This window comes from Aotus nancymaae, unplaced genomic scaffold (assembly GCF_030222135.1).
Source record: "Aotus nancymaae isolate 86718 unplaced genomic scaffold, 86718_ANA_hifiasm-v0.15.2.pri h1tg000014l, whole genome shotgun sequence".
In the NCBI taxonomy this organism is placed as follows: domain Eukaryota; kingdom Metazoa; phylum Chordata; class Mammalia; order Primates; family Aotidae; genus Aotus; species Aotus nancymaae.
Window position 1 is genome coordinate 34,022,145 of NW_026988425.1, and position 21,610 is coordinate 34,043,754.

Sequence of the window (21,610 nt, forward strand, 5' to 3'; positions counted from 1 at the left end):
ACCTCTGCCATATTAACAGTCCAGTCATAGAAAGCACATGATTTTATCAGTTGTTGCAGAAAAAGCATCTGACAGTATTTAACATCCATTCATGATGGAAGGGAACTTCCTTATTCTGATAAAAGGCATATACAAAAACCCTACAACTAATTTCATGCTTAGTGGTAACTATTTTACTCCGTAAGATCAAGAACAAGGCAAGGATGTTCACTCTCACTACTCCTATTCAGCATAGTACTAGAAGAAGTCCAGCAAATGCAAGAAAGCAAGAAAAATAAAATGGTCCCTATTTGCTGTCAAAATGATTGTCTCTGAAGAAAATGCCAACTAATCTACAAAAATCCTAGTACTAATATGTTTAAGTTTAGCAAGATCACAGGATACAAGGTCAATGCACAAAACTTAATTGTATTTCTACATAGTAGCAATGAACAACTGGAAACAAAAATTTTAAAAAATATCACAGTAGCCCCATCCCTGCATGTAAAATACTTAGGTATAAATTTATCAAAATATGTACAGTATTTGTGTGCTGAAAACTACAAAACTAAATTAAAGATGACCTAAATAAATAGACATGCTATGTATGAATTGGAAGATGATATAGTAAAGATATCAGTCTTCCAAGATTGATCTGTGGATTTAACATAATTACAATCAAAATCCCAACAGAAGCATTTGTAAAAATAGACAATATGACTCTAAAATTTGTATGGAAAAGCAAAGAAATTAGGATAGCTAAAATGGTTTTGGAAAAGCATACAGTTGGAGGAATCATAGCACCTGATTTTAAGATTTACTATAAAGCACTAATCAAGAGAATGTGGTATATTGTGAAAGGACAGACACAGAGATCAGAATCATCAGAAAACAATGGAGTATAGAAATAGACCCGTATAATTACGACCAATTAATTTTTGATAAATGTGCAAAAGTAATTCAATATGGAAAGGATAGTCTTTACAACAAATGATATTGGAATAACTGGAAACCACATGCCAAAAAAAAAAAAAATTGGACTCTTAAACTCATGCCATACACAAATATTAATAATGGATCATTTTCCTAAATGTAAGAGCTAACATTTATGTTTATGTAGAAAAAAATAGGTTTTAAAAAAGTATCAAGCCCTGGATAAAAAATAAATACAGAGGCCAAGGTGAGAAGATCACTTGAAGCCAGGAATTTAGACCAGCTTGGGCAACATAGTGAGAGCCCATCTCTACCAAGAAAAAAAAAATAGCTGAGTGTGGTAGCATGTACCTATAGTCCTAGCTATTCAGGAGGCTGAGACAGGAGGATTGCTTGAGCCAGGAGTTTGAGTCTGCAATGAGCTATGAGTGTGCCACTGCACTCTAACCTGGACAACACAGTAAGACCCTGTCTCTAAAAATAATAAATAAGGCCAAAATTCATATAGAAAAAGTTTCAATCATACTAGTAATTAAGTAAAAGCAAAGTTACTCTTTTTGTCTACCAAATTGTCAAAATTTAAAAAAATGATAACACCAGAATTGATAAGAACATTTGATAAAAACTCTGGAGAGCAATTTGGTAGGATGTCACACATCTTAAAACGATATTTATCTTTAAAAATGCTAGATTAAAATTTCACTCATCCTATGTCAACATTTTTAAAATTTAAAAATATATAGCAGTTGGCAAATTATGAGTAAATGGGTCTGTTTATTCATAACTAGTAAAGTGAGTGTAAATTGATATGAAATTTGGAGACTAAATTGATAATGTCTAGTAAAATTTAAAAGGAAACATGAATAAAGATGTTCACTGTATCACTGTTTGTAATTGTAAAAAAAACCTGAATATGTATCAATAAGTAAAAGGAAAATTTGATGTATTCATATGTAGTGAATACTATATGGAATTTTGTAATTGTTAAAAGGACCAGACTAGATCTGTAGATATCAAGGTTAATTTTTAAAAAGTATTAAGGAAAAACTGAGTGGCATTTTTAGGACACACAAAATAATACTATTGTTTATAGTTATATTGGATAAACATTAAACTACAAAGTAAGATTTCATCAAAATGTAAAAATGTAAAGAGAGACTATGGCATTGTGAAGAGGTCTGTGAATCATATTCACACATACATACAGTCACACAAACTGAATCAAATGGTCGTAAACAACTATTTGATAGTGCTGGAAGTAGATAAAGAGAACAAATTGAAAAGCATTTATTTTGAAAAAACTGCTAGAGCTTCGAGTAAAGAGAAAATCTGTGGCCCTCCTGCCTAGGGCTGCTTCCATCCACTGCCCAGGGTCAATTCATGAGAATTGCAATTTTATTGGCATGGGATACACAAGAGAACTGGCAGCTTTGCTGGCATGGGAGAAAGACTTAATTTGATGAAAGGTATAAAAACCCACCGGTTTATCAGATAAAGGGGGCAAACTCTGAAGGAAATACAAAGAAGAAAGCCTGCATGTTGACTCTAGCCTGAAGTTGCTGTTCTGGTTGGTGTGAGTGGCATCAGAAATTTTAATGGGGAGACCACAAAAGGGCTAAGTGAGCTCTTCACACATCCCTGGATATCCACAAAACTATATATATGTGCAGGGGATATTCGAGAGCCTAATAAAGAGTCACAACCAAAGAAGACGAAATTTGCGAGAGCTTGGAATATATTTTTGTCTACATACAGATCAATTGACAGGATGGACAACATATAGCCTGAAGGTAGTTAAGTATAATTTCTGCCCAAATCACTGGGTCAACACTAAGCTATGCAGACATAGGAGTGAACCCCAGGAATCCAGATTAAAAATAATAAGCACTAAAATCTGAGCAAAAACTTCTGGTTTTTGGTCTGGTATATAAGGAGTTTGGAAGTCATCACTGCATCCAAACAAGTAAAAAGCAAAATGAAAAATTAACTCCTCTTAGATCTGTCATGGAGAACTGAGGTCACACAGCAAACCAGTACCCCACAAATTGGAGAGACAGCAAATAAAGGAATCACAGTGTACCAAAGTAGAAATCTATCTCCACAGGAACCAGTACCATAGACATGCCTTAAAGAAATGTTAAAAGCAGTTCTTCAGAGAGAAGGAAAATGATATAGAAACTCATATGTACATAAGGAAAGGAAGCGCACTAGAGAATAAATGTGATCATAAAATAAAAAACTCATTTTTTCTATTCTTCTTTTTTTTTTTGTGAGACAAGAATCTCCCTCTGTTGCCCAGGCTGGAATGCAGTGCGTGATCTCAGCTCACTGCAACCTCCACCTCCCTGGTTCAAGCAATTCCCTTGCCTCAGCCTCCTGAGTAGCTGAGATTACAGGTACACACCACCATGACTGGCTAATTTTTTTTTTTTTGTATTTTTAGTAGAGATGAGGTTTCACCATGTTGGCCTGATTAGTCTCAAACTCATGACCTCAGGCAATCCACCCACCTCAGCATCCCAAAGTACTGTGATTACAGCGTGAGCCACCTCGCCCAGCCATCCTATTCTTAATCTAACAAATAACAGTTTGTTCAAAATCATAGGAACAGTGTATTCAATTATGTATTTTCATGTAAATGAATGACAACAATGATTAGGAGCAGAAGGTGAGGATTAGGATTATTTTGTTATTCTAAGGTACTGTATAGTGTTATTTGTAAGTGAACTTGGAATAGTTGTAAATGTATATTGAAAACTCCAGGGCAACCACTAAAAAGAGTGAAAAAAAAAAAAAAAAAGTAACTGACCTGCTAAAAAGAGAAACTGAAATATGAAATGCTCTATTTAACCACAAAAGGAGTTGGGTGGGTGCAGTGACTTGTGCCTGTAACTCTAGCTACTCAGGAGGCAGAGGTGGGAGGACTGCTTGGGCTCAGGAGTTCAAGGCTGCAGTGAGTTATGATCACACCATTGCACTCCAGTGTAGGAGAAGAATGAAATTTTGTCTCTTTAAAAAAAAGAAAAAATTAAAAAGTAAAACCACAAAAGGCAGAAAAAGAGTGAAAGACAAAAATAGGAACAAAGAAAAAGGACAATAGATAGAAAAGCAACAATGCAGTAAATGTTAATTCAACTATATTAACAATGATTTTAAACATCAGTGGTCTGAATCAATTTAAAGAAAGATTTCAGAGCAGATCAAAAAACAAGGCCCAACTATATGTTGTCTACAGTAAATCCACTTTAAATATAAAGACACACATAGCTTAAAAGGAAATGGATGGAGTCAGATATACTACACTAACATTAATCAAAAGAATGAAAGAGTACCTATATTAGTTTCAGCCAAAGCAAACTTATTGCAAGGAAAGTTATCAGGCTTAAAGAGGGGCATTACATAATGATAAAGGGGTCCGTTCTCCAAGAAGGCATACAATCTTTAATGTGTATGTGCCTAACAAGAGTTTCAAAATATTTGAGGCAAAAACTGATGGAATTGTGAGAAGAAATAGATGAATTCACTATAATAGTTGTGCTCTTTAACACCCTTTGTATTAGAGTTCTCTAGAAGGACAGAATTAATAGGATAGATACATATATATATATATAAAGGGGAGTTTATTAAAGAGTACTAAAGTCGTGATCTCAAAGTCTCACAATAGGCAGTCTGCAAGCAGAGGAGCAAGGAAGCCAGTTTGAGTCCCAAAGTTGAAGAACTTGAAGTCTGATGTTCTAGGGCAGGAAGATGTAGGCTGGGATGCTAAGCCAGTCTAGTCTTTTCACATTCTGCCTGCTTTTATCCTAGCCACGGTGGCAGCTGATTAGATTGTACCCACTCAGATTAAGGGTGGGTCTGCCTTTCCCCGCCCACTGACTCTATTGTTAATCTCCTTTGGTAACACCCTCATAGACACAACCAAGATCAATACTTTGCATCCTTCAATCCAATCAAGACACTCAGTATTAACCATCACACCTTTGTATCAGAAATGGACGGATACATAGGCAGAAAATCATTAAGGACATAAAAGAACTCAACTTCACCATCAATTAACTTGATATAATTGACATATATTATATGATGGACTACTCCATCCAAACAATAGCATAATGCACATTCATCTCAAGCTCACATGGAACATTTACCATGGGTCATAAAACACACCCTGACAAATTTAAAAGAATAGAAAATACACAATGTCTGCTCTCAGACAACAATAGAATTAAACTAGAAATCAACAACAGAAAGATACCTGGAAAATCCCAAAATAATTGGAGATTAAACTACACATATCTAAATGTGTGGGTTAAAGAAGAAATCTCAAGAGAAACTTTAAAATGTTTTGAATTAAGATTTTTTGAAAATGAAAACAATGTAAAAATTTGTGGGATGCAACAAAAGTAGTACTTAGAGGGATATTTATAGCATTAAATCTGTATATTAGAAAAAGAGATCTAAAATCATAATCTAAATTTCTACCTTAGGAAGCTAGAAAAAGAAGAGCAAATTAATTCCAAAATAATAAGAAAAGAAATAATAAAAATTATAGCAGATATCAATGAAATTGAAAACAGGAAGTCAATGAAGAAAACAAAACCAAAAGTCAATTCTTTGAATAGATCGATGAAATTGATAAGCCTAAGGAAAAAAGGCAGGACACAAATTACTATTATGATAAATGAAACAGGTGACATCACTATAGATCCAATGGACATATGAAAAGGACAATAAAGGAATATTATGAAAAACTGTAGGCTCACAAATTCAATAACCTAGATGAAGTAGGTCAATCTCTCATGAAAGACACAATTTGCCAAAACTCACATAAGAAAAACTGAGCCGTTTGAATAGACCTATTTCTTTTAAAGAAATTGAATCAATAATTAATAACAATCCCATGTGGTTTCACTAGTGAATTCTACAAAACATCTAACAAATTCTTGACAATCTCTTCCAAAAGATAGAGGCAGAGTAACTATTTTTAACTCAATCTATGAAGCCAACATTACCCTAATTCCAAAATTAGACAGACTTTACAAGAAAACTACAGATCAATATCTCTCATGAACATAGAGGCAAAATTCCTTAACAAAACATTAGCAAGTTGAATCCATCAATGTAAAAAAAGAATTATACACCACAGCCAATTGGAATTGATCCCAGGTATGCAAGGCCAGTCCAGCATTTGAAAATCAATCAATGCATCACACCAACAGGCTAAAGAAGAAAAATCACATGATCATATCAATAGATGCAGAAAGAGCATTTGGGAGAATCTAATACTGACTTATGACAAAAACTCTCAGCAAACTTGGAATATAGGGGGATTTCCTCAACCTGATAAGTCACATCTACAAAAAACCTGCAGCTAACACCATTATTCTATTTTTTTTTTTGAGATGGAGTCTTGCTCTGTCCCCAGGCTGGAGTGCAGTGGCATCATCTTGGCTCACTGTAACCTCCGCCTCCTAGATTCAAGTGATTCTCCTGCCTCAGCCTCCTGAGTAGCTGGGATTACAGGCACCTGCCACTGTGCCTGGCTAATATTTGTATTTTTAGTAGAGATGGGGTTTTACCATGTTGACCAGGCTGATCTCAAACTCCTGACCTCAGGTGATCTTCCCACCTCAGCCTCCCAAAGTGCTGGGATTGCAGGTGTGAGCCACTGTGCCTGGCTAATATTTGTATTTTTAGTAGAGATGGGGTTTTACCATGTTGACCAGGCTGATCTCAAACTCCTGACCTCAGGTGATCTTCCCACCTCAGCCTCCCAAAGTGCTGGGATTGCAGGTGTGAGCCACTGTGCCCGGCCAACACCATAATTCTTAATGATGAAAAACTAAAAAAAAAAAAAGTAAAAATAAAAATTAAGAAAAAGGAAAAAATAATAAAAATAAAAATGATGAAAAACTAGAAGCTTTCCTATTAAGAATGGGAACAATGCAGTTTCCTCTCACTATTCCTTTTCACCATCATCACCATCATAATGGAAGACCTAGCTAGTGCAATAAGATAAGAAAAGGAAATAAAAACTATACTATCGGCCGGGTGCAGTGGATGATGCCTGAAATCCCAGCACTTTGAGAGGCCAAGACGGGCGGATCATGAGGTCAGGAGATCAACCATTCTGGCCAACATGGTGAAAACCCATCTCTACCAAAAATACAAAAATTAGCCAGGTGTGGTGGTGTGCACCTGTAGTCCCAGCTACTTAGGAGGCTGAGGCAGGAGAATCACTTGAACCTTGAACCTGGGAGGCGGAGGTTGCAGTGAGCCAAGATCATGCTGCGGCACTCCAGCCTGGGGAGAGAGTGAGACTCTGTCTCAAAAAATAACAACAAAAAATATATACTATAATATCTGTGAAGGAAGAAATAGAACTTTTTATTTGCAGATGACATTGTCTGACTAGAAAATTTGAAAAAATCAACAAAAAAACTGGAATTAATAAGTGATTATAGAAAAGATTCAGGATACTAATATTCAGAAGTCAATACTTTCCTATATATCAGCAATGAATAAGTAAAATTTAAAATTTAAAACAATACCATTTACACTAGCACTCCAAGAAATGAAATAATTAGGTATAAATCTAGCAAAATATTTATGAAATATATGTGAGCAAAACTACAAGACTCTGATACAAGAAATCAAAGAACTAGCCAGGTATTGTGGTGCGTTCCTGTAGTCCTAGCTACTTGGGAGGCTGAGGTAGGAAGTTGCTTGAGCTCAGGAGTTTGAGACCAGCCTGGGTAACATAGTAAGACCTCATCTAAAAAAAAAAAAAAGAAAAAGAGAAATCGAAGAATTAAAATAAACTAAGATCTCTTCATTTAATATCTATTCCATGTTCATGAATGAGAAGATTCAATAGTCAAGATGTCAGTTCTTCCAACCTGATTTATAGATTCAACTCAATCCAATAATCTCAGCAAGTTATTTTTTGGATATTGGCAAACTGATTCTGAAGATTACATGGAGAGGACAGAATAACCAACAACAGTGAAGGAGAACAAAGTTGGAGGACTGACACTACCCAACTTCAAGACTTACTAAAAAAAAACCACAGAAATCAAGACAGTATAGATAAGAAATCATCTTACCCTAGTCAGAGTGGCTATTAAGAAAAAGACAAAAAATAAATAACAGATGTTGGTGAGGTTGCAGAGAAAAGGGAACTCTCATACAGTGTTGGTAGGAATGGAATTAGTTTAACCTCTATGAAAAACAATATGGAGATTTCTCAAAGAACTAAAAATAGAACTACCATTTGATCCAGGAATCCCACTATTAGGCATCTACCCAAAGAAAAGAAATGTATATATCAAAAAGATACCTGCACTTGTATGTTTATGGCAGCACTTTTCACAATAGCAAAGATCTAGAATCAATCTAAGTATTCATCAATGGATGGTTGAATAAAGAAAATTTGGTATATATACGCAATAGAATACTATTCAGTCATAAAAAGGAATGAAATCATGTCTTTTGCAGCAAAATGGATGGAACTGAAAGTCATTATCTTAAGTTATCTTAAGTCATTATCAAGCCAGGCACAGAAAGTCAAGTATCAAGGTTCTCACTCATAAATGGGTGCTAAAAAATGTGTGCACATGGACTTAGTGCAGTGATAGATAATGGAGACTCATAAGGGTGTGATGGGGGGATGGATGATGAGAAATTAATGGGTACAATGTACTTTATTTGAGTGATGGATACTCTGAAAGCTGAACACAATTGCACTTGTATTCTGTAAATTTACACACAAAGAAAATATGATATTGGCAAAATTTTCCCATTGTTTCTATGTATTTTCTAGATTGATAGAACATAGACATGTATTATGTTTGGAAAGACACTGCATTAAAATTAAACAAGCAATAACAAGTATATATGTAAAGTACTTATAAAATCACAACTTGGCCAGGTGTGGTGGCTCATGCCTGTAATCCCAGCACTTTGGGAAGCTGAGGCGGGCGGATCACATGAGGTCAGGAGTTTGAGACCAGCCTGACCAACATGAAGAAACCCCATCTCTACTAAAAATACCAAATTATCTAGGCGTGGTGGTGCATGCCTCTAGTCCCAGCTACTCAGGAGGCTGAGGCCGGAGAATTGCATGAACCTGGGAGGCAGAGGTTGGAGTGAGCCGAGATCATGCCATTGCACTTCAGCCTGGGCAACAAGAGGGAAACTCCATCTCAAAAAAAAAAAAAAATCACAACTTACTCCCTCCCACACCCCACAAAAAACAGGAACCTCAGTAAACATTACTCCTTATCAGAGTTTAATTTAGCTAAAAATATAGTCTTGCAGTATACCCGGGAGTTTAATATAGTAGTTATTTGTAGTATTAGCATGAAACTATTTAGACAGAAGCTTTTTTTTTCTATGAAAAATTCCATGCATTTCATAAGGAGAATAAAAATCACAACATTATCTGATGCCATTAAATCACATCTTAGACTTTTAAAGAGTCCTTCTGAGACCTGGCATGAGAACAAGCACGGACTTTAAGCATGAAAATGTCAAGTGAGCCAAAGCTGATATTAGACACTTGTAAAGGTTAGCAGCTTGTCTTAAATAATTGTTTCCATTTTTCCAGATGCTGCTGAGATATATTTCATAAAAAGTATCAATGCATATGGAGCAACACTGGGCTAAGAGGATTTTCAAACACTGAGCACCATTGCAGAATTTTGCAAATGGCTTGTCCAAAATGGCAAAAAACAGGTAAATATGTTCAGTGCATAAACAGAATTGCTAATTTGTTTATTAGATCACAATAGCATTTTTGATCTTATAATTTAGATGCTGGAGATCAGATAAGTCCCAGATAAAACTAGGCAAGAACAACATTGTTTCATTATTTGTTAGCATTAAAGGAATTTTTTTTCCCCGCAAGTTGGTTTCATTCTTTTGATGAAACTGAGCAACTCTGTCCAACAAGGTTTAGTTTATACTTGAAAACTGCACAGTAGGCTCAAAATATTTTAGAGGGAATCGATATTGATGGCAAAAGAAAATTTGCAGCTATATGTTTGCTTCTAACAATTCTCTATCAAACCTTTTTTTTTTTTGAGACAAGGTCTCTCCTTGTCACCCAGCCTGTAGTGCAGTGGGGCGATCTCGGCTCATTGCAACCTCTGCGTCTTGGGTTCAAGCAATTTGCCTGCCTCAGCCTCCTGAGTAGCTGGGATTACAGGCATGCACCACCATGCCCGGCTAATTTTTGTATTTTTAGTAGAGATGGGGTTTTGCCATATTGTCCAGGCTGGTCTTGAACTCCTGACCTCAGGCGATCGACCCATCCCGGCCTCCCACAGTGCTGGGATTATAGGCGTGAGCCACCATGCCCCACCAGCATTGCCTTTCTTGTTTGAAATGTTACAGCTATATTTTGTTGTGTAATGTTATGGTTCCCTTTCTGTAAAACGTTATTTTTAGTGATCTAAATAAAGCCTGTCTTGTTTGGAGAAAAAAATAAAATAAAACTAGGAATACTAGACAGAGCTTAGGAGGCTTAGAATATTAGTAAAAAAAAAAAATTGTCTTGTATCTTGATACATGAGATCCTTCAAATCCAGGACATGTGTAATCTCTGGCTTTGTAAATTTAATATTTTAAGTCAAAATTGGCTTCCATCTTTGGATCTAGCTACCAGTTCTTTTCTTTTGCAGTAGTGGTTTTCTCTTGATCTGATAGCTTTTTATTAGCCACAATTTTGTTTTCACATTAAAAAAAGTTATAGAAAATAATTGTTATTGCTGACCTTTTTACTTAGAAGTCCCATGAGTCTAAGCTATCACTCAAAACCTTTTGACCTGAGCTTTATATATTCAGTGCAGCACGAACACGGCGAAGACTTTTGTTGTCATAAGATCCCACATGAATTTATCTGACCAAGCCAACTTTATACTTCCTCAGGCAAGTGAGAAATATGGATATATTTGACATGGTCTTATTGGCCACGTAAAAACCAGTTTAAGAGTAGAGTTATAGGCACATAATATGCAAAAATTTATTTCCAGGAATGAAGAAAAGTTTTTTTTATATCATATCTAAACATTTTTATAAATGATGACATTTTCTTCATTTCAATTTTAATTGCCATTTGTAAATACAAAAATCTTATAAAGATTTGCAACCTGTTTTCTGTGGCCATGGTATTTTCTGTTGGTTCAGAACTTTTTTTTTCTCAGATAGAATCACTCTGTCACCCAGACTGGAGTGCAGTGGCACCACCTCAGCTCACTGCAACCTCCGCCTCCCAGATTCAAGCGGTTTTTGTGCCTCAGCCTCCTGGAATAGCTGGGATTAGAGGTGCCCGCCACTACGCCTGGCTAATTTTTGTGTTTTTAGTAGAAACGGGGTTTCACCATGTTGGTCAGGCTGGTCTTGGACTCCTGACCTCAAGTGATCTGCCCACCTCGGCCTCCCAAGTGCTAAGATTACAGGCGTGAGCCACCACGCTCGGCCGGTGCAGAAGATTAACATGAGATCCAATTGCCATGGGTTGATCTAATAACCAATTGCCATGGGTTGATCTAATAATTAATTTTCTTTTCAAAGATGTGAAAATACTTTGCCAGAATGTTTATATTCTGGTGCAGTGAATACCATAACCTTGTTTGTGATAAACCACCAATATCACCACCAGTAGCAATGCCTGATAATTTTCCGCTTCTAACCAAGTACTTCCTAGTATACCAAACTCCTGGACAAAGCCACCAAAGGACCTGAGTGTCAGGTGGCTCCAAATCTAAACCATAAGCAGGACTATGGACAGGTCAGCTTTACCATTAAGAAGCAAGTGCTGTGACAGCAGGAATTTTTGTTTGTTTTGTTCACTGCAGTGTCCTCAATGCCGGAAACAGTAACTGGCACATAGAAGGTGCCCAGTAACTTTTGAATGAAGCTGCTGAATTTTATAACACATTTTCCATATTTAAAAGTAGCTTGATCTCCCACCTCCAAGCTTCATGTGAGGCTGTAGCCCTGTCCTAGAGGACCATAACAGAAACTCGCAAGACTTGGGAATTGTTCCCATGGAATACACATACACACACACACACACACACACACACACACACACACACACTTTGGTAAACAGTTTAATCTGCCATGGATAAAAAATAAAACCCATTCATCTGGAACCATCATCTTCCAAAGATTCATCAAAATGACAAAACATGGTGGCTCACATCTGTAATCCCAGTACTTTGGGAGGGTAAGGCAGGAGGATTGCTTGCCCAAAACACTGAGGGGTTTGAGACCAACCTGGGGAACATAGCGAGACCCTGTCTCTACAAAAAATTAAAGAATTGGCCAGGTGCACTGGTGCAACCCTGTGGTCCCGGCTACATGGGAGGCTGAGGCAGGAAGATTACTTGAGCTTGGGAGGTTGAGGCTTCAGTGAGCTGTGATTGCGCCACTGCACTCCAGCTTGGGTGACAGAGACCCTGTCTCAAAAACAAAACCAAAAACAAACAAAACCAGAGAAAAGAGGAAAGGTACCCCTAATACGTTCCCTAGGGCTTTTAGAAAATATGAAGATGTTCCTCTGGCCACACACATGCAAATCTACAAGAAAGGCAATACTGTCGAAATCAAGGGAATAGGCACTGTCCAAAAGGGAATGCCCCACAAGTGTTCCCACGGAGAGAGCCTGCATTGTTATCCAGCCAGCTGTTTGTGTTGTAAACCCAAGATTTTTGACAAGATTCTTACCAGCAGAATGAATGCATGTTTGAAGCATATTCAGCACTCTAAGAACTGGGATAGCCTCCTGAAACTTCTGAAAGAAAATGGTCAGAAAAAGAAGGAAGTCAAAGAGATAGGTCCCTGGGTTCAACTGAAATGCCAACCTGCTTCACCCAGCGAAGCACACTGTGAGAACTAATGGGAAGGAGCCTGAGCTGCTGGAACCTGTTTCCTGAATAACTAGATTAACTTACAGGAAAAGAGAGAAGACTGAAATAAATAAAATCAGAAATGAAAGAAGAGACATTAAGCTGATGCCACAACAATTAAAAGGATTATAAGAGACTACTATAAATTAATATTGCCAGTTCTTTTCAAACTCCACCATTTTCTGGAAGAGGAGGACACACTTCCGAACTCTTTATGAGGCCAGCATTACTCTGACATCAAAGCCATAAAAAGATACTACAAGAACACTATAGTTCAATATCCCTGATGCATATAGATGCGAAAATTCTCAACAAAACACTAGCAAACCAGATTTTTTTTTTAAATTTAAAGAAAAAATTTATTGAAGATCTGAAAAACAATTCCTAAAAGATTGAATTTTCCAGAAAACTAGCTACACAATGCATTGCATCTATCATGTTAAAACGTGCATTAGACACAAATACAAAAACCATGAAACAAGCCACCATTCTTCAACAATTTGAGCAAAGATAAAATGCCTAAGTAACAACATGGATGACTTGCAAAAGATGGGCTCTTTACTTTAAGCCCCATTAAAAAAAAAAAAAAGGAGCACAAATGGATGAGTGTGTTCAGTTATATACACTGAATTGAATGAACCTTTGGCACTAGGAATCAGAGCATTTTGTCATATAGCATTAACACGTATTATAAAAGTGCCTAGTGTCAAAGGAATAGAACCACCAGCATTCAAAAGCAGCTTTGTCAACTAGGCAATAAAACACTCTACAGCATATCCCTCTGTTGTCCATCATTGAATACACTGGCAGCAACTTTAAAATGAAAAAAAAAAAAAAGAAAAGAAAAAAGGAGCTATTACCACTTTTATTTTCTCTGTTTAAAATCAAACGGAAAACAAATATCAATTGTTATACACTAACATCTTCAAAGCACATCATTTGTACAAGAGATAGACTAAGAACAAAAATGTGTTTACGGAGATCCAAACATAAGTGAGTGAGAGCACCTCTCACACAGCTTTCCGATGGTACTCAGGAGGAGCCACTTCATAATCACTGGCACTAAACAAAGTTGCAGGATTCTTTGCCAGGTAATTTAGGAAATCATGAAGATAATTCAGTAATAAAGCAAGGCTCTTCTCATCCAGAGGTGTATAGGCCAACATTGCTCCAATTCGTACGAATAGTCTCAGTAGATGTGGTGCTCCATACACCTGGGACATGAGTGCATCAGGGTGATCTGCAAGAATTTCAGCATATTGTGGTCTCTCAAATTTGTAGAGTAGCTGGGTACCCAACATTACATTGAAGTATTCTTTTATCCCTGCCACAACTTCATTAACAGCATACTCCTTATTATCTGTGACAAACCAGATTTAACAGCACATTAAAAGTGTCATACGCCATCACCAAGTGGGACTTATCCCTGGGATGTTAGAATGGTTCAGCATATGAAAATCAATCAATGAGATACACCACCTTAAACAGAATGAAGGATAAAAATCATATAATACCCTGAGATGCAGAAAAAGCATTTGACAAAATTCAATACCTTTACATGATTAAAAAAAAAACAACAGGCTGGGCATGGTGGCTCACGCCTATAATTCCAGCACTTTGGGAGGCTGAGGCGGCAGATCACAAAGTCTAGAGTTCAAGACCAGCCTGGCCAACATGGTGAAACCCCGTCTCTACTAAAAATACAATAATAATAATAATAATAATAATAATAATAATAATAATTAGCTGGCCGTGGTGGTGAGCACCTGTAATGCCAGCTACTTGGGAGGCTAAGGTGGAAGAATTGCTTGAACCCAGGAGGCAGAGGTTGCAGTGAGCCTTGGGCCAATGCACTCCAGGAACAGAACAAGACTGTCTTAAAAAATAAAAAAAGTCAACAAAGAAAGAATAGAAGGAAATTACCTCAACATAATAAAGGCCATACATATATGCAAAGCCTATAGCTAATATCATACTCAATGGTGAAAAACTGAAAGCTTTTGCTTTAAGATTAGGAACAAAAGAAGGATGCCCACTTTCTCCCCTTCTATTCAACATAGTACTGGAAGTACTAGCCAGAGCAGTTAGGCAGGAAAATGAGATAAAAAACATCCAAATATGAACAGAAGTAGAATTATTTCTGTTCACAGAATGACATGATGTTATGTAGAAAACCCTAGTGATCTCTCTCTCTCTTTCTCTCTCTCACTCTCACACACACACACACACACACACCCTGTTTGAACTAATAAATTCAACTAAACTATAGGAAACAAAATCAGCCTACAAAAATCAGTTGCATTTTTATATACTAACACTGAACAATTTGAAAAGGAAAGTAAGAAAATCCATTTACAATAGCATCAAAAAGAATGAAATACTTAGGAATAAACTTAACCAAGGAGATGAAAGACTTTTACACTGAAAGAAAATAAACAGGAAAACAATAAATTAAATGCATCTTTCCTACTCTAAAAAATGCAAAAATATTATAGTAGCCTTGAGATTCCTGATTTATTGACAGTGTTTTCTGGAAAGCAGCAACTGACATCCCTTTTATGTTTGTTGTTCTGATATGCCACATTAGGGTTGATTACTACATGCTCAACCCAATTCTGAAGAAATGTTCTGTTATACCTGTCAACGTAGATAATTCAGGCAGTGAGTGGGTGATGTGCAGTTCTTTTTTTTTTTTTTTTTTTTTTTTTTAGAGAAAGAGAGAGAGAGAATAGGAAGGAGGAAAAAGGAAGAGAAAGAGAGAGAGAGAATGGGGAGGAGGGAGAAGGAAAAAAAAGAGGGAGAGAGAATGGGAGTATTGCTTTCTTGCCCAGGCTAGAATGCAATTTAGTAATGGGTATTGAAAACCTCTTTTATACTGATAATTATACTTAATGATGTAGTCAGGAAGGAATAAGGGAAGAAGATAACAAACAAACAGCCAACCAATATTTAATTTAAACCTATGAAATGCTATGCGATTACTGAGGAGTGATTTACTTCCAATTACATAGTCACCTTTGGAATAGGTGTGAGGTGGTAATGTATGTTTTGTGTATTTGAAGTGGAGAGTTCTATAAATGTTTATTAAGTTTACTTGTTCCGGGTCTGAGTTCAAGTTCTGAATATCCTTGTTAATTTTCTATCTCGTTGATCTATAGAATCGTTAGCTCTTCTTGTTGCATTGATCCTTTTGCCATTATGTAATGTCTTTCCTCGCCTCTTTTGATCTTTGTTGCTTTAAAGTCTACTTTATCAGAGGAGAGAATTGCATCTCCTGCTTTTTGTTTATTAGTTTATTTTTACTCTCTGTTTGATTGGTAAATCTTCCTCCTTCTCTGAGTCTTTGTGTATTGTTGCATGTAAGATGGGCCCGGATGCAGCATACTGATGGGTTTTGGCTTTTTATCCAATTAAAATATATATAAGTTTAATACCGGCGTTTGATGCTAGCTGGCTGTTTTGCCCATTAGTTGATGTAAATTTTTTATTGTGTTAAAGTTCTTTGCTTTTTGATATATTTTTGGAAAGGCTGATATTGGTTGTTCCTTTATATGTATAGTGCTTCTTTCAGAAGCTCTTGTAAAGCAGGCCTAGTGGTGGTGAACTCTCTAAGTACTTGTTTGTTCGCAAAAGATTTAATTTTTCCTTCGCTCATAAAGCTTAGTTTGGCTGGATAGGAAATTCTGGGTTGAAAGTTCTTTTCTTTAAGGATGTTAAATATTGGTCCCCACTCTTTTCTGGCTTGTAGGGTTTCTGCTGAGAGATCTGCTGTAAGTCTGATAGGTTTCCCTTTATGGGTAACCTGACCTTTCTCTCTGGCTGCCCTTAGTATTTTCTCCTTCATTTCAACCCTAATAAATCTGGCAATTATGTGCCTTGGGGTTGGTCTTGTTGAAGAATATCTTTGTGGTGTTCTCTGTATTACCTGGAGTTGAATATTACCCTGCCTTGCCAGGTTGGGAAAGTTTTCCTGAATGATATCCTGAAGAGTATTTTCCAACTTGGATTCATTCTCTTCATCACATTCAGGTACACCTATCAAACGTAAATTAGGTCTTTTCACATAGTCCCATATTTCCTGGATACTTTGCTCATTCCTTCTCATCCTTTTTTCTGCATTCTTGTCTTCTCGTTTCATTTCACTGAGCTGGTCCTCGACTTCTGATATCCTTCCTTCTGCTTGATCAATTCAACTGTTTAAACTTGTGCATGCTTCGCGAAGTTCTCGTGTTGTGTTTTTCAGCTCCATCAATTCACTTATATTCTTCTCTAAATTGTCCATTCTCGTTAACATTTCGTCAAACCTTTTTTCAAGGTTCTTAGTTTCTTTGCATTGGGTTAGAACAAGTTCTTTTAATTCACAGAAGTTTCTTATCACCCACGTTTTGAAACCTGCTTCTATTATTGGAACACACGTGTAATCTATTAAGCCTTGTTCCGTTACTGATGAGGAATTGCAATCCCCTGTAGAGGGAGAGGCATTCTGATTTTGAGTATTCTCTACCTTTTTACGCTGGTTTCTTCCCTTCATTATATATTTGTCCGTCTGTCGTCTTTATAATTACCGACTTTCTAACTGGGTTTCTGACATCCAACTTGTTGATTCCCTGCGCCGAAATCTGAGCAATCCACTGAGCCAGCCAAAACAGCGGTGTTAAGATTGATGGTGCTTTTCTGCCCGGGAATCTCCGGACTCTGCACCAAGAACTGGCGTGCTAAGGCACCAGCAAAACCGCCACGCTGGCCACAAGAGTCACCCTGGCGACCCGTGGAGCTCCTCCACTGGGAATCTCCTGGTCCGTGAGCAACTAATATTCGTCTGAAAGTGTGGCGTCCTGTCGTTCTTTGCGCTTTCACTGGGAGGTACGTGCCCGAGCTGCTAATCATCAGCCATCTTGGATCTCTCCAATGTGCAGTTCTTAAGGGAGCCAGCAACAATACCTCTTCACCTTCTCTAAAGAGAGCACATTGGGAAGGCAAATGAGTACAAGCACCGTTGTCCTATGAATAATTTCCAATGAATACTTAATTTATTTTTGCTGTATTGTAAGTAGTTAACAGTGACAGCTTTGCTGAAAGACAATTGGCCTAGATGTTTCAAAAATGTTAATGTTATGAAAGACCAAAAGGGCAGGAGAACTGTTACCGATTAAAGGATCATGAAAACTAAATGCAGTACATGAAGATTAGATGCTAGATTTTAAGGAGGTATAAAGAACATTATTGGAACAATTGGGAAATTTGAATATGGCACATATATTAGGAAATACTGTTGTATTGATGTAAGATTTATTGAATGATAATGTGATTGTAGATACATAGGAAAATTTTCTTGTTCTAAGAAGACACATACTTAAGTATTTAGCAGTGGCCACATGTGATGGCTCATGCTTGTCTGTAATTCCAGTAATTTGGGACAGCAAGGCAGGAGGATTGCCTGAGCCCAGGAGTTCATGACCAGCCTGCGATACATAGTGGGGCTCCGTCTCTAAATAAATAAATAAATAAATAAGCTGGGCAGAGTGGTGTGCAACTATAGTCCCAGCTACTACAGAGACTGAGGTGGAGGATCATTTGAGCCTTGAAGGTCGAGGCTGCAGTGAGCCATGATCACACCCCTGCACGGCAGCCTGAGCAAGAGAGTGAGACCCTGTCTCAAACAAACAAACAAAAAAAGCATTTAGGGGTAAAGTATCTTGATTACTACAACTTATTTTCAACAAAAATATATGTGTGGATGCATGTATATTTATATAGAGAGAGATATTATTTTTTAAGAAGAGAACAATAAAGCAAATGTGGCAAAATTGTAGCAATGTGTGAATCTAGGTGAAAACTGTATGGGTATTTATTTTACTCTTCTTTTACTTTTCTGAAGGTTTGAAAAAATTTAAAATAAAAAATAGGTGAATAAAAAAGAGTAAGGGTGGTGGAATTCAGGCTGCCTGGTGTTGGAATTCTGACACTGCCAATTATAGGCTGTATGATCTGAGACAAGATCCTCAGCTGTTACCAGTTTCCATTCCTTCATCTGTAAAATGAGTATAACGACACTTCCTCTCTTGTGGGGCAGCCATGAAAATAAAATAGTATTATACATATGAATTAACTATTATTAATTATAAGCTTGGAACTTTAATTCTTAATACAAATTACTTAGGTGACACATCACAACGGACTGATCCTGATGGGTTATGTCATCGTTGGGTACAATGCCTTCTCCATAGAGCTCAGGGAATAGAACCAGCATGCTCCTTCGGAATTGCCAGGCTGATTTTTTTTTTTAAAACATTTTATCCCTCAGGAGGCTTACAGACTGCTAAAGTCTTCGTTAAAGTCCCAGATCATCAGCTACAGTGACTATAGCAAAAATGTGGCTGAATATTTTTATAACATGGGCAGGATCTGCTTTGCCAAAGGAGAGCACAGAAAGGCAATTCAGCTGCTGAGGAAGGTGACTATTAGCTGGTTTCATTACATTTTCCCCAGGGCTTGTAAGCAGAATGCAAGGAGAGATGTATGCAGAATGCAAGGAGCAAGATGTATGTACGTATGTATGCATGTATGTATGTATTTTCCCCTCCCTTCCATTTCATTCCCTCTCTCTCTCTTTCCTTTTCTCTTTTTAAGTGATGTGTTATCTTTTGAAAGTTGTCTGCTTTCTTAGATGTGCTGAGGGAGAATATGATACAAAAACTTTTGTTGAGTCCATGCCTGGACAAGAGTCTTAAAAGAGTAACACCCTAATCTTGGAATCTAAGTATGATAGTGGCAGAATCTCTTGAACGCACTTCAAGGTTGGGTGGAATTAGTAATACCTTGTTTAACCATCCATACCCAAGTACTCATTCCTCTTCCAGAGAACTCATTCCCTTGCAGCAGGGGTGTGGCAAGAGGTGTTCAACCAGTCAGTATGCTGACAAAATGAAGCTAAAGACTTAGTAAGATAGATGGGTATGCCTCTTCATAAAACCTAAATTTGTTCAAAGTCAGAGGAAAAGTTGGTAAAGATCAAGTAATACTCAAGTGAGCAAAGGGTGGAGTCAGAAGCAGTCTACATCAAGTTTGCAGAGATTTTCATCTCATTTCAGGCTAACCTAATGTGATCAGAAAATGGTAAATAACAGGAGAAAGGGGTAACTCATTTTGAAGAATCAGAGGAAAAAGAAAGCCTCCTGAAAGTAAGTTACAGGAGCCAGGATAGCTTTTCCTGGGAAGCATGAACACATGGATGGCATCTGTATAATAGGGGCAGAGGCCTGGAAGGAGAGAAAACTTTGAAATGAAAGGATGACAATCTGAGGACAAAAGATAAGATGAAACGAAAAATGATGAGTGAAATGTGAAGAGGTTCCAGAGAAACAAGTCTAATAAAATTCAAACCCACATTGAAAATAATGAAGACTCATCATGGAGTGATATTGAGTATTGTTTCTCAAATCTAGAATTGCAACACAGTCAGTAAGAAACACAACAAAACAAGCAAAAAACAGATTCCTGAGTCTCACCCTAGACCATCTGAATTACAAGTTGTGAGTTGTGTCCAGAATCTGTTTTTTCAGTAGTTCTAGAAGCAGTTTTAATATGCTGCCAATTTTAAGAATCAAGATTGATATAACAAACTTGAAAAGCTCTCCTGGAACACAGAGTGAAAGAAGAGAGGGATCTCATGAGAAAGTAGTTAGTACGAGGGACAAAGTAGAGATTCAGCTAAAGTACTGTATGTATTTCTGAAAAAATTATAATGATTGGAATAGAAGCAGTGTCAGAGAGCTCACTGAAGACAAATGTTCTGAAATTTAAAAAGACCATAGCATACACATTGTGAGGATTTACCATGTTCCACACAAAATCAGTTTAAGGAGAGCCTCATTTAGATTTTAACCTGGCAATGAATTTTTGATAGCTTGTGCAATACATGGAATGTTTGTGTCCCTTCAAAATTCATATGTTGAAACCTAATCTCCGATGTGGTGGTATTTTGAGATGGGACCTTTAGAAGGTGATTAGCACTCCAGAGTGGAGGCTTCATGAATGGGATTAGTGCCCTTTTGAAAGAAACCTCAGAGAGCTTCCTTGCCCCTTCCACTATGTGAGTTTACAGCAAGAAGACAGCTGTCAATGAACCAGGATGTGGGCCCTCACTAGACATGAAACGGACTAAGACATCGTGGCTATATCCTCCATTTGAAACAGGGATTCAACTTGGCAATTTAGGATGCTGTAAGCCTAGGTGGGGGCTACATGCTTGTTATCAGCTTAGGGAACAAATGAAATGTAGTACAGGTGTTTGAAATGTAAACTTGTGACATCTCAGTTCTACTGGTCCTTTCCTGAGTTTGGTTTGCAATTAAGGTGCTTGCTATCTGACTCTATTCTGTTGTTTCTCACCTTACCTAGTGTCTGATGATTCAAATCCTTGCATATGGAGGTGAACACAGTAAAAGCAGAGAGACAAAGAGCCTCCTTACCCTGTTGCAGAGGTGAGTTCTGGCCCTGGCCATCAGCCATGTCATCAATGTGGATATATGCATGGCATGGCCTCTCCCAGTTCAACCAGGTAGGGGTGATTTGCTTCTAACATTCTTGCTAGTAAGGCGAAGTCCTACCTGTGTATGAATTTAGCCAAATCCTATACTTGGGGAAACTAGTTGATTTCTTATAGTTTCTTAGAACCCAGTATTACAGGGTCTGCTGCAATAATATTGAGTGTTATAATATCCCTTTCAATGCTGAGCATTATAGAAAAGTCCTGCAAGGTTGTAGCTGATCACAGTGTGATA

At 37.3% G+C, this 21,610-nt stretch overlaps 1 protein-coding gene across 1 annotated transcript in view; it reads left to right on the forward strand.

Annotated features, from left to right (window-relative positions):
- The window catches only part of TTC23L (tetratricopeptide repeat domain 23 like), a 58,299-nt gene extending 37,022 nt beyond the window's left edge, over positions 1-21,277 (forward strand). The window contains exon 8 of the mRNA XM_064375919.1: positions 21,228-21,277. Coding sequence (XP_064231989.1) covers positions 21,228-21,234 — 7 coding nt within the window. The 3' untranslated portion in view covers positions 21,235-21,277. The remainder of the gene's footprint in view (positions 1-21,227) is intronic.
- Positions 21,278-21,610: the final 333 nt, after the last annotated feature.